The 11,947-nt window shown below is 53.3% G+C and overlaps 4 protein-coding genes across 4 annotated transcripts; 2 read left to right on the top strand and 2 right to left on the bottom strand.

The window, feature by feature from the left end:
* Positions 1 to 712: 712 nt before the first annotated feature.
* On the top strand, positions 713 to 1,750 carry PV05_02330 (GTP cyclohydrolase I; the record flags this gene model as incomplete). Its single annotated transcript, XM_013462900.1, has 1 exon — positions 713 to 1,750. The coding sequence occupies one exon, from the start codon at positions 713 to 715 to the stop codon at positions 1,748 to 1,750; it is 1,038 nt and encodes a 345-aa protein (XP_013318354.1).
* An 892-nt stretch (positions 1,751 to 2,642) lies between these two features.
* Positions 2,643 to 4,242, top strand: PV05_02331 (uncharacterized protein; the record flags this gene model as incomplete). The annotated part of the gene is made up of 4 exons (XM_013462901.1): positions 2,643 to 2,898; positions 2,946 to 3,383; positions 3,437 to 4,139; positions 4,236 to 4,242. The coding sequence occupies 4 exons, from the start codon at positions 2,643 to 2,645 to the stop codon at positions 4,240 to 4,242; spliced, it is 1,404 nt and encodes a 467-aa protein (XP_013318355.1).
* On the bottom strand, positions 3,711 to 6,438 carry PV05_02332 (uncharacterized protein; the record flags this gene model as incomplete). The annotated part of the gene is made up of 1 exon (XM_013462902.1): positions 3,711 to 6,438. The coding sequence occupies one exon, from the start codon at positions 6,436 to 6,438 to the stop codon at positions 4,327 to 4,329; it is 2,112 nt and encodes a 703-aa protein (XP_013318356.1). The 3' UTR covers positions 3,711 to 4,326.
* Positions 6,439 to 7,053: 615 nt separating this feature from the next.
* PV05_02333 (uncharacterized protein) lies at positions 7,054 to 11,778 on the bottom strand (the record flags this gene model as incomplete). The annotated part of the gene is made up of 6 exons (XM_013462903.1): positions 7,054 to 8,735; positions 8,784 to 9,160; positions 9,204 to 9,599; positions 9,986 to 10,081; positions 10,159 to 10,603; positions 10,662 to 11,778. 6 exons carry the CDS (start codon positions 11,776 to 11,778, stop codon positions 7,054 to 7,056), a joined length of 4,113 nt encoding a protein of 1,370 aa, XP_013318357.1.
* Between the last annotated feature and the right edge of the window lie 169 nt (positions 11,779 to 11,947).

Raw genomic sequence — 11,947 nt, forward strand, 5'->3', positions numbered from 1 at the left:
AATGTCCGGATCCTGACTCGTGGCGAGTGGTTCCGTGGAATGAGCATCCGACAGGAGATGTAAGGGAAGTTACGCCGGTGGTATGTGCGGAGTGCATCAAGTTGTACGCAGCAGAAGGCATCAATATACGGCCGGGTACTGCGAGGACTTGGGGGAGTTATGCGCCACAATGAGATCTGTCGATGCATAGCGGGTGAGCTCTCAAGTATCGGTGAGCTTTGACCGCTGCCATGCTCAGAGCAGTCGAGAGCGGCCCAATGAGCAGAAGCCTCAAGTGCGTAAGGTTGCAACCACAATGCACAAGGCTGTCTGCTTGAGGACAACTTTTTTGAAGCTCAAGGGCAAAGTTGTGTAAAGTTGCTTCTGAGAGGGTAGGAGTCGAGGTCGTTTTGCAGCAGGATATTGGTGAAATCTTAGCGTCTTGATAGGAAAGTTAGCCGACCGAAAATGCTACTATGGATGCAAATCTCGCAAGAAGGTTAGCCGAATAAAAATGTCACTTATGCAAGGGCACGGACATGGGTTTGGATTCTGGTTCAGTTCGAGTCGGAAAAAAGATCAAGCAAACGATCCCCCAAGATATACTTCCAACAACTCCGTACAAACAACTACGACATTTCAAGTTCCATTTCCCTTATAAACTCAGTCAGGCCAACTCTTTTCTTCTTCAGAACCATGCGTTTTTCGTGACATCTCAACGATTCTGCCCCAGATGAGCCAAAGCACACCCAAGATTCCCTCCTCCAACAACATCTCTCCTCCTTTACCTCCCAAAGCTCGCTCCGCCGTACCTTCGTACCTCTTGAACGGTGGCTCTCCTCTACACCGAACCCCCAACGCTACTCGAGCGCAGGAACGAGAGAACCTAGCGTCATCCATAAAAAGCACCTACGCGAGACGAAAAACAATAGACCTGGGCGATCCGCAGAGTCCGCAAAGTCCGCAAAGAGCTATGAGTACTTCTTGGGTCGGGGTTCCGGAGGCGCCGCCGAACAACGAGGCGAAGCTGCCCGTCAGGCTGCATGAACCTGCAAGAGACGAACGTGACGAAGCACCAATGACTCCTCCTGCCTCCCTCTCTCGTCCAGCTAGCCCCTACACTGCAAATCCGCCCATCGACTTTGATGGACTGAGTTGGCCCTGCATTGGCACTCGTGAAAGACGGGAACAAACGCCGGAAGAAGCTCAAGCCCGCCTGGACAAGCTTGCGGGTGCAGTCAGGACCATTTTCGAATGCATTGGAGAGGATCCGGAAAGAGAAGGATTACGTGAGACACCACATCGTTATGCCCAGGCGCTCATGTACTTCACCAAGGGATATGAAGAGAATGTACGTGAGTTGTTGAATGGTGCTGTTTTCCATGAGGATCACGACGAGCTCGTTATCGTCAAAGACATTGAAGTTTTCAGTCTATGCGAGCACCATATGGTGCCCTTTACCGGCAAGATGCACATCGGTTACATCCCCAACAAGAGGGTGCTGGGTCTGAGCAAATTGGCCAGACTAGCAGAGATGTTCTCCAGACGACTGCAAGTCCAGGAGCGACTGACAAAACAAGTGGCCTTAGCCATAGCTGAAGTGCTCAAGCCACAAGGCGTGGCTGTTGTGATGGAGAGCAGTCATCTCTGTATGGTCATGAGAGGAGTGGAAAAGACTCAGAGCAGCACGACAACAAGCTGCATGTTGGGTGCCATGAGAAGCAGCGCCAAAACACGGGAGGAGTTCCTCACCCTCCTCAACCGCAGGTGAAATACATCTGCGTGGGTCTGTTGCTGGCATACAGCTCGTAACAGATCTCTTTCCAATTCAACATAGAATGGTGTCCCTCAACAGACATCATTTTCTCAGAGGCTCACAAAGTTGGCTTCAGTTCAACATGAGATGACACTCCTCAACGGTGGCTTTGTCTTTACCCGGGGATCACAGAACTCGATGTTGTTGAAGTCGGCTGTACTGCGTTTGGCTTTGGGTTTGGCTTTCACCGTCGCGTCAGTACCTGTAAATGCTGGCTTGGTTTCAACTTTGGGCAGCTGCCATAGCTCAACGCATGGCACCATCGGAAAGAAAACACCCGACAACGTCGAACGGGACCTTGAGACACTTGCATCGACGCATTGCAGTGTGCCATAGGATACGATGTGTCCTCCTTTTCCATGGGGAACGAACCATCTCCGGCTTCCCAGCACTGGGCTCCGTCTGCACGACTCTGTGATCGTCGATGAGTCGGAAGAGATGGTTAGAGGGAACTGCCTCTACACGACTCGATTCCAGATTCATGATGAACGCGGTCACGTGTGAACTTCACGTGCCTGATCACGTGTGTGGGGTCAATCATCACCCGCATCTTGGTTGGCGCAAATGACGAAAGCCGAAGTCGAATTCCCGAGGCAATTAGTTTGATTCACAAAGCAAATCACGACCAACCAAAGGTCACAGATTGGCGTCTTGCTGGGCGACAGATTGACAGATCATGTAATCAATCGAGGGGTCGAAATTCGGATTCGAAGATGGCAGACAAAAATCGATGGAGAAGCAAGTCAAGTCGACTCGTTCGAAGTAGGCGAATGAACTTTTACCGTCTTCCGTCCATTTCTCATCGATTACCATCAACTTCTCCAACCCGCAATTCCTTCTTTTTTGTATGCTTCGGTCCTGTTGTCCACGACGCCAATCTTCGCTCCTTTTGCAAGTGCAAGTGATACTCAAGACTAGATTTGTTCATTCTCGTATTCCTCCTGGTGTCAAGCATCCGTCCATCTTTGCGCCCGCACCTGCTCCTGAACCTCTGTCCAGCATGGCCCCTCCTCCGCAACCAGACCTCCCCCGTCCTGCACATGCAGACCGCGATTCTGCACTTGGCCGCAAGTTTGGAAAAGAAGTGACCAATTATTTTGGAGGTAAGACAAGCTTCATGCCCACCTCGACAATGGCTGATTCTTGGTAGGCTCGCCTCTGAACAGACTGTCGTTCCTTCGAGAGGACCATGACTTCCTCGCCAAAGCATTCGCTCATCCTGCCACTCGATTCCTGGTGTTCAACAATTTGTCTCCTCTGATCAAGTCACCTACCGAGATTCATTATGCGACCTACGACGATATCAAAACTCTGGTCCCCTCGAATCCCTTTGAAAAGACGGAAAAAGAGATGATTGAAGAGTTCAACTCTCAGATAGACAAACCACAGTTGGTCTTCTTGGGCGTGGATGAGAATGTGAAGGACGGTCTGAAGTACAGGCATTTCAGCGGGGCTCCTCATTGGGCTATAGACATAACACCGAAAAAGACATATGAAAAGGAAGCGAAGGCGCTGATCGAGCATTTCTTGGCCTCGGGGTTGAAATTCAGCGAGGGAATGAGAGCCATGAGCTTCCCGGCCGATGTTGGTGAGTATAGGGCACTCGGTGCAGCGGGACAGTGCTAACTAACACCTTCTTAGCTGCCGAATACGCCCAAGGTCGTCACTATCTCGATTGGAATTACCGTAACACCTTCTGCGGCACTTGCGGCCACAAGACACTCTCCGTTCATGCAGGAGGCAAGCGAATATGCCCTCCCAAGGACCAGGCCGAGAACCCACCAGAGCGTGAGCCATGCGCGACGCGAACAACCCTGTCGAATCTCACTTTCCCAAGGACAGACCCGACTATTATTGTGGCAGTACTTAGCCATGATAGCAAACGACTACTTCTTGGTCGTCAGAAACGGTGGCCACCGTACTGGTTTTCTACATTGGCGGGATTCATTGAGCCGGCAGAAAGCGTCGAGGACGCTGTCCGGAGAGAGGTCTGGGAAGAAAGCGGGGTGGTCTTGTCGCGGGTCATCATCCATTCGACACAGCCGTGGCCGTATCCAGCCAACTTGATGATCGGAGCCATTGCACAAGTCGCAAGCCCTGAAGATGAAGAGATCAAGCTTGAACATGATCCCGAGTTGGAGATCGCCAAGTGGTTCACCCTGGAGGAAGTCCAGGAGGCCTTGAAGAATGGGACCAGTGGACTGGGTGAGGATGCTCCTGCAGGGTACAAGGTGGGCAATTTGCGGTTACCTCCAAAGACAGCCATTGCCAATCAGCTCATCACGGCGGTTGTCGAAGGTGGATTCATGGAGGGTGTGACACCCTTGGCCACCGCCAACAAGCTGTAAGTCGAGATCGTCCCTGGGAGGTGATTAAAAGTGTGCTCCGGGGATTGAAGTGGAAGTCACAGTCCAGATCCGCGATTCTGACATATAGACAGATCATGACGTTGCATATGCGGAGATAGACATGGCAATTAGATAGAGAATATATGCCTGCTGAATGCCTGGTACCGGATGTGTTCCTGTTGCTCAAGTCGTCTCCTGCGATGCTGGTGCTTCGTTCTTCTTGATTCCCACGACCACGAAATTCCGAGGACTGTGTTTATAATCAAAGACTATATCGACCCAAGCATCCTCGACGCAGGCCTGCTCCTTCAGGTACAACCAGCGATCGGTCACGATGATGCTCTCGACAACGCCCGCACTGAAGGCCATCAGACTCCACATGACGGCGAGGTGTTTCTTCGCATACCCCCACTCCTTTTCGTAGTGGTCGATCACGTCGTCGGTCAGCGATCGCGTGCGTTCCGCGATCATGGCGCCTTCGACCGGGTCTGCTTTCAATTTCTCCAGCGCCCCGTGCACGTACGCGCGGAAACTGGTGAAGCATGCTTTCCGCAGGGATCCGACGATCAGCGGCGTCCCGCTCGTGTCTTTGCCCGTGACGCTCCCGCCGTCGGCGCGATTGCCCGCAAGAGTGCCCGCTAGACTACTGTCCCCCGGATCAACCCCCGCATCGGCATCGGCATCGGCATCGGCAACGGCGCACTGTTGCACGACGCCCAGGTCCAGCAGAATGCGCTGGAGTAAGGTGCGGTAGAAGTGGCGGCGGAAAAAAGCCTCGCTGTCGTCGGGACCCCAGTTGTAGGGGGCTTGTACGGCCATCATGCGCGCTGTGATGTTGAGTTTGACGCCCCGCTGCATGCCATGCTGCTGCTGCTGCTGCTGCCCGGTCTGGGTTTCGGTTTCGGTTTCGGCTTCAGGCTTTTTGTGCGATTTGTGCGATTCGTGCGTCGTGAAGTCTTCGAGCGTGCGCGACATCGGGAAGCCGTGCGGGTCGTACGCCGATCCCGTGCTCGAAAGGCGAGGGTGGTTCGACCGTAGCAGGTTGGGGACCTTGTACGTCGCCGGGCCCAGGCGTTCGGTCAGCAGGTTGTAGCAGCAGCCGATCATGGCCACGGCGCAGACGGACGGGTTCAGGATCAGTGATCGGATGCCGTGGTGCGAGAGGTTGCCGCACGAGTGGAGCGAGACGACCATGGCTTTTGGTTTGGGTTTGCCTTTCGGCCGGGGTTTCTTTGCGGGGGATATTGTGGTATGGTCTTTTTCAGCGGCCCTGGAACGGACATTGACGTCGTGGCCGTGATCATGGCACGACCGGTAGTCGCCGTTGGTCGTGGTAGTGGTGATATTGTCGACGTCGATGTTGTCGTCGTCTTCAGGCGGATAGAGTATGTCCTCGAGATGGCCGTCTTGGACGTCATGCTCGATATATGTCATGGACCCTTTATCCGGGTCGAACTGCTTGTATGTGATATCTGCTTCGGCGAAGATCGCATCTGGTCCAAGACATGCTTCCGTGTCTACCTTTTCAGGAGGCGGAGTCGGGATGCCATTGCCATTGCCATTGCCATTGTTCTGCAGGGCGAGCTGGCGCTTCCACTCTTTCTTGTTGCGCATGATTTTCTCCTTCTTGGCCAGTTTGGCGTGGACGTCCATGCCCCGTGCGCCGACGATGTTGTGGTGCCTCCTCTCAACGGCGATAACGTGCTTGTTGTAGGGTGGTGAAGCGAGTGTCCGGCCGAGATAGTTTTGTCCGGATCCGAAGTCGACCACGGAGATGGGATCCCCGAGTCGGCCTGAGACATCGGCTGAGAGTTTGCCTATGTATGCTGCAAAGTTGGTGACTTCGTGGACCTTCTTGGTCTTCATGCCCACGGAGACATGCCGCGGCAAGTCCGAGATGTCGTCTGAGACTGGGTGGAATTGTCTCTGGAGGCAGTGCTTGCGCACCGTGCGAATGTAGTCCAATAGGCTCGGTGGAGGGTTGAGACTCGAGTTTGGAGATTCCACGGCGTCCTCAAGATCTGCTAAGTCCTTATGCATCAGGAGGTCAAGGACTTGGTCGACGGTGACGAGGTCGAACCAGTCACGCCAGTCTTTGGGGAGCACGTAAGTGTACAGATCAGGCTCGCGGGTGAGGAAGTCCAAGATGTGGACGCCACCACAGAGGTTACGGAAGAGATTCGAGCTCGTTGCGAATGAGAGCAAAGACTGGACATATTCATCTTCTGATCCCCATTCTGGGTGCAGCGGGAGGCCAGGCCGTTGTCGTGACTCTGGCCCTCCTTCCACCGCCATATTTTGGACGCGACCGGGCGGACGCTGATTATCGACAATGAAGAGGTTTTCGATGAGTTCGGAAACTTCGCCTCCGCCCACTTACGAGACGTCTCCCAAGCGTATCTCGTGTGGAATATGCAGTGCAAATTCCATCGGATGAAAATCGAGGAGAGGCGCCAAGCCGAAAACAATTTCGGCCTCGCAGCCTCGTCAGAAGTCTTGCAGCCTCGTAGCCTTACAGCCTTTACTCTGTACAGCCTCACTGCCTCGTGAGAAATATTACATATCCAGCGACAGGTTGTCGAGCTCCAAGGTTAGATGGGGTCGGGAGTAGGGGCTGGCGACCATCATGTAATGCGAGGACTGTATATCCAAGGCTCACTAGGCGCAGAGGAGTGTCCTGATCTGAGGCAGACAGCCCGGGGACAGGACTGACTGCATGTAGGAATGTCACCATTCAGACAATTCCTAGATCGGGCATGTGCTGCATGACGCGGCGCTCGTATATCCGAGAGTTCTTTTACAGTAGTGAATCAGTACAGCATTTCCGCGTCGTGGATGTTGTCGACTTGTAAACACTAAATACTAGGCAGGTGCCGCCCTTCTGATTTTTGATGTTTGATTTCTATACCGTTAATGCGCCTCTAAAACTATGCTGGCGCGCTGAAGACCATCTGTACTGGCTGTGACAGTGATCTCGCCTCTGACACCAGCTCGACCACGAACGGTACCTTGGGCGAGACCGCTGAAGGCATCTCTCACTGTGAATGTAAATGGCGTAAGGTCTGTAGCGTCTCCGTTGTCGGTGGCCACAATGTCTCCGGGCCCAGTAAGTGAGAATGTGATGGTGTTGTTCGCCTCTGGAACAAGGTTTCCCTGGCTGTCGACGACTTTGACGGTAATGAAAGATAAATCGAGGCCATCAGCTGTAAGTGATGTTCTGTCGGCCTCCAATTCCAGCGCCACAGCCTCACCAGCGGTCCGCACGACATCTCTCGCCCATTCTTTTCCATCCTTGTAAGTGATGACACTTACCTCGCCAGCTTGGTAGACAACCTCATCCCATCGGAACCGATATTCATACGCTTGTCGCTGTATCCGCCCCTGCGACTTTCCGTTAACGAATAGCTCTGCTTCATCACCTGCCGAGAAGACATGGACTGGAGTCACCTGGCCGACTCTGTCCGGCCAGGCCCAATGAGGAAGGATATGCGCCATCTTTATATCAGGACGCCAGTGAGCCTGATAGATATAGAAACGGTCCTTCTTGAATCCTGCCAGGTCTATGATCCCGTAGTAGGAGCTGCGCGCGCCGTCGTACGGTGTAGGCTCTCCCAAGTAATCCCAGCCGGTCCACACAAACTCACCTGCGACATACGGATTCTCGTCCTGGGCTGTAAAGACTTTATCGGCAGAAGAGCCGGGTCCAGCGGTGTATAGTTCATATGCGCTTATCTGGAGCTGTTCGGAGTTGCCGCCAGACGTGTCATTGGCAAGCGCTCTGTTCACATTCACCACAGGGAAATAATAGACACCGCGCGAGCTGAGCGCCGATGCTGTCTCGGAGCTGAACAGAGGCTTTTCTGGGAACATGGCGTGATATGGTGGATAGCTCGGCAATCTATAAATGCCCTTGCTCCTCAGCTCAGAGTAGGCATCGGTGTCTCGAATGCCTGAGCCTTGGTAGTTCAGGCTGATCATGTCTAAGACCCTTGGGAACGGCAGGTCTGGAGTCGCGTAGTTGGCAGACGCTGTCGACAGACGAGTCGAATCCTCCTCGCGCAGAATGTCTCGCAAAGCTTCGGACAGCGCGACGCCGGTCTCATTGGTGTATTGCTCATACGCTTCGTTGCCATAACTCCACCCAATGATTGATGCATGGTTTCGGTCACGCCGGAGGAAAGACCGAAGATCTGCTTCGTGCCACTCGGGGAAGATCAGGTGGATATCTGCAGCGGTTTTATTATATTCCCACGTGTCAAAGATCTCGTCAAGCACCAAGATTCCCATTTGGTCGGTCAAGTCCAGCAGTTCCACTGCGGGAGGATTGTGCGACATTCGAATGGCATTACAACCCAGGTCCTGCAGCAGCTCAAGTCTGCGCTCGGCCGCTCGGACATTGAAGGCCGCACCAAGGGAGCCCAAGTCGTGATGCATGTTCACACCTTGAAGTTTGATAAGCTCACCGTTGACCAGGAGTCCCGCATCGGGATCCCAAGCCAGCGAACGAACGCCAAAGGTTGTTTCGTAAGTATCGATGACCTTCCCTTCCGCAAGCAATTGTGTGACGGCAACGTAGAGGTTGGGTTGCTGCGCTGGGATCGTACCCCAGAGCCGTGGATTTCAAATCGTTACAGAGCCACTAATCGCCTGGGTTTGCCCAGCAGGAACATTTACTTCCGCGGTCGTAAACTCGGCCACTTTTTCTCCCGCCACTCTCGCGCCCGGATCGAATAAATACACGTCTGTCATGACCTCCACATCCCTCTCTATAGCTGCCGTGTTCTCAACCTGAACCGTCAGATCTAACGTTGCCGATTGCGCAGAGACATTGTTCGAGATGACATAAGTTCCCCACTGTGCGACATGCGTGGAGTCAACCTTTGTGAGCCACACATTTCGATAGAGGCCAGCTCCGGGATACCATCGCGCTGAGTCAGTGGGATTCTCCAGGCGAATAGCTAATTGCTTGTCCCGGCCAAAGTTGACATATGGAGTCAAGTCCAAGCGGGTAGATCGCCTTGCCCTTGTCAGCATTCGTGGTCGTGATCTTCCGACGGTACCAGCCAACTCCATAGACAGGCAAGCGACCCATCGAGGGAGACACAATAGGATCTCCCTCCGAATAGAACGGTCCTTGAATAGCACAATCATGTGGCAGCGTAACCGTCTCCCAGCGGCTGTCATCGAATGAGCTTTGAACAAAAGGGACATCGCTACCCGGGTTACCGTCAGGGCGCAGATAGAAGTTGGCCGGATCCTTGATGAAGTCGTTGGCTGAAGGAAGAATCCATGGCTTCAACGCCCATGTATCGTTGGTTGACGGGAATCCTGTGCGCATGTCGTAAGTGAGACCATCCGGGTTTGTCTCTGTGCGCTGGAACGTCCAGCCGATGTCCAGCTTGATACGCTCGCGACAGGCAAGTTTTCCAATAGCGAGGGCCTGTGCATGTTGGCGGCTTTGGTTCAGGAGAAGCAGCAGACTCGGCAATACAAGTCCAGCAGATGTTGCGAGGTGAAAATTGGCAATGAATGTTTGAAGACCAGATCGCTCACCAACTGCCTGAATTCGAAACGCACCGTCTGAGTTTTGAGATGGAGGCTTCCGTGGTTATTTGAGCCTCTCGACCGCATCACAGCAATGACTCTCTGCACGTTCCTCTTCGTATCGGTGTTGATTTCATGCTGAAAGGACTATGCGGCATCTATGAAAACAATCCGGCCACTTGCATTGGGAAAATATCGGTAATCGCGATTGGTGCTGCGGGATTTAAAATGGCTGTGGAGGCTTTGTTTAGCTTCCAATTCTTGCCATGGAGAAGAGAGAAAGGCACGGAACACATACTTTGACTCAAGAGGCACCTCCTCCAGCTCGTCGGGGACTGTTGAATACCTTCTGTACAGAGATGATAGCAAGATCTTCATTTCGACCATGGCAAGACTATCGGGATCATCAAACGTCAGCAAGATGGAAAAGGGTCAACGATATCATCTTCACCACAACCAAAACACACTTACTGTTTGCCAACACATCCCCGAGGCCCACTCCCAAAAGCCCACAGCGCGTGTTCCATCTTGCGAACTTGATCTTGATCTTCAAGCAGCCACCTCTCCGGTATCCAGGACTCTACATCTCGGCCGAAGATTTCACCGTTCATGTGGACGATATATGCAGAAGTTCCCACTTTAGTGCCGCCCGGCAGATACCAGTCGTCAAGTACACGCCCACCGGAGGGGACATTCCTGTGAATGTTGGTGGTGTGAGGTGGATAGAGGCGGAGTGTTTCCTTGATCACCGCATCAAGATATGATGCCTTCATGATCGTGGCCAATTGCTCAGCATTCAGGGGTCGACCGTGGTCAAAAGGGAGGTCGAGGCTCAAGATTTCCGAGCGGAGCTTGACCTGGATTGCGTGGTTTTGTAGTATAGAAAGAGCCTGCAATGCATGTGAGAGGGTCTCAGCTGCGTAAATTCCTGGTTAGCAGACAGCGGCCACAAAGCGTGTGCGGTAACTTCTCACATGTTGTATCTTGCCCGGCAATAAGATGGTCCATTGCTTCACTGGCAGCACCTGCGTCCTTGTGGAAGTTCCGTTGACTTTGGAACCCCCTCATGCTCGGATCTTCAACGATAGGCCCGTTAGTCTGCTGTATCTGCTCCCCAGTGACCACGTTACTGGCCAGCTTCATTGTGATGGGGCCATGGTTCAGAGCTTGAGGAATCGACTTGAGCTTCGCTTTTGCATCCAGGTAGCTATGGTAGGTGTAGTCTCGGTATTCGGTGCCACCGTACCATATAGAGTTGAGCTTCTTGGGATCTTTGTCTCCGACTCTCGTTCTCTCCGACAGCAGTTGCGGGCCACATCCGGGTATCAAGGATCTGAAGAAGGCCTTGACTGAATTCAGCCAGTTGAAGAAGTCACGGTATTCCTGATGGAAGTACGACAGAACGTCGGCTGGCTTCTCTTGTGTCGCAATAATTAGTCGTCGGTGCTTCTCGTTCCCAGGCAGCCCCTCAAGCCCATTGAGCAAGACATATGACGACACACCATCACCAGCGAAGTATGTGTTGGCTGTGTGTACGTCAACGGATCGGGCTGCAACATTGCCATGCACCGGGATGCCGTTGTCTTCGATGTACCTGATGTAGTTGCCGGCGATCCGCCAAATATTTCCGGTTGCTGTCTCTCGCGCCAACACGGCACTCTGTGAATAGCTCGACCCGATCACCTTGCGACGCCAGCCATGCTGGGCCGAGGTGATGGAGGTAAAGGAGTTCCGCGCTCCAAAATGCTTGAAGAGCTCAAACAACTTGGACTTCGGGTACGCTCCTCCAGACGCAGGCGACCCCGAGAACACGTCGCGGATGCCGGTCGCCGAAGCCACTGAGACTTCACCTGGGGAGATACGGACGACGGGACCGTATTTGTCATGAAGTCTCCTGGTCCATGCTGTGCGCTCGGAGCGTTGATCGTATGCAAAAATAGGGACATAGGATATTTTCGTGAGGAAGGGGCCGGGTACCTGGGACACTGGGGTCAAGAGTCGCCTGACGAGGACAATCAGTTGAAGGATGGCAAGTACAATCATCCCCATCCATGTCCACGTCGACAAGCTTGGGGCGACGGTCAGGATCATCATGTCGCGAGCTGTCCTGACTAGATGGTGCGACGAGCCTGATGACCAGCCTCGAGCCCGGAAAAGAAGTCAAGTACCGTCGCTCGCTAGTCATCCGAGCACGGCTCGCGACTCCTGACGATATTCCAGGCTCGGTCTATCCACGGGTAAAGGAGATCAACGACTTTGA

This window comes from Exophiala xenobiotica (genome assembly GCF_000835505.1).
Source record: "Exophiala xenobiotica strain CBS 118157 unplaced genomic scaffold supercont1.2, whole genome shotgun sequence".
NCBI lineage: Eukaryota > Fungi > Ascomycota > Eurotiomycetes > Chaetothyriales > Herpotrichiellaceae > Exophiala > Exophiala xenobiotica.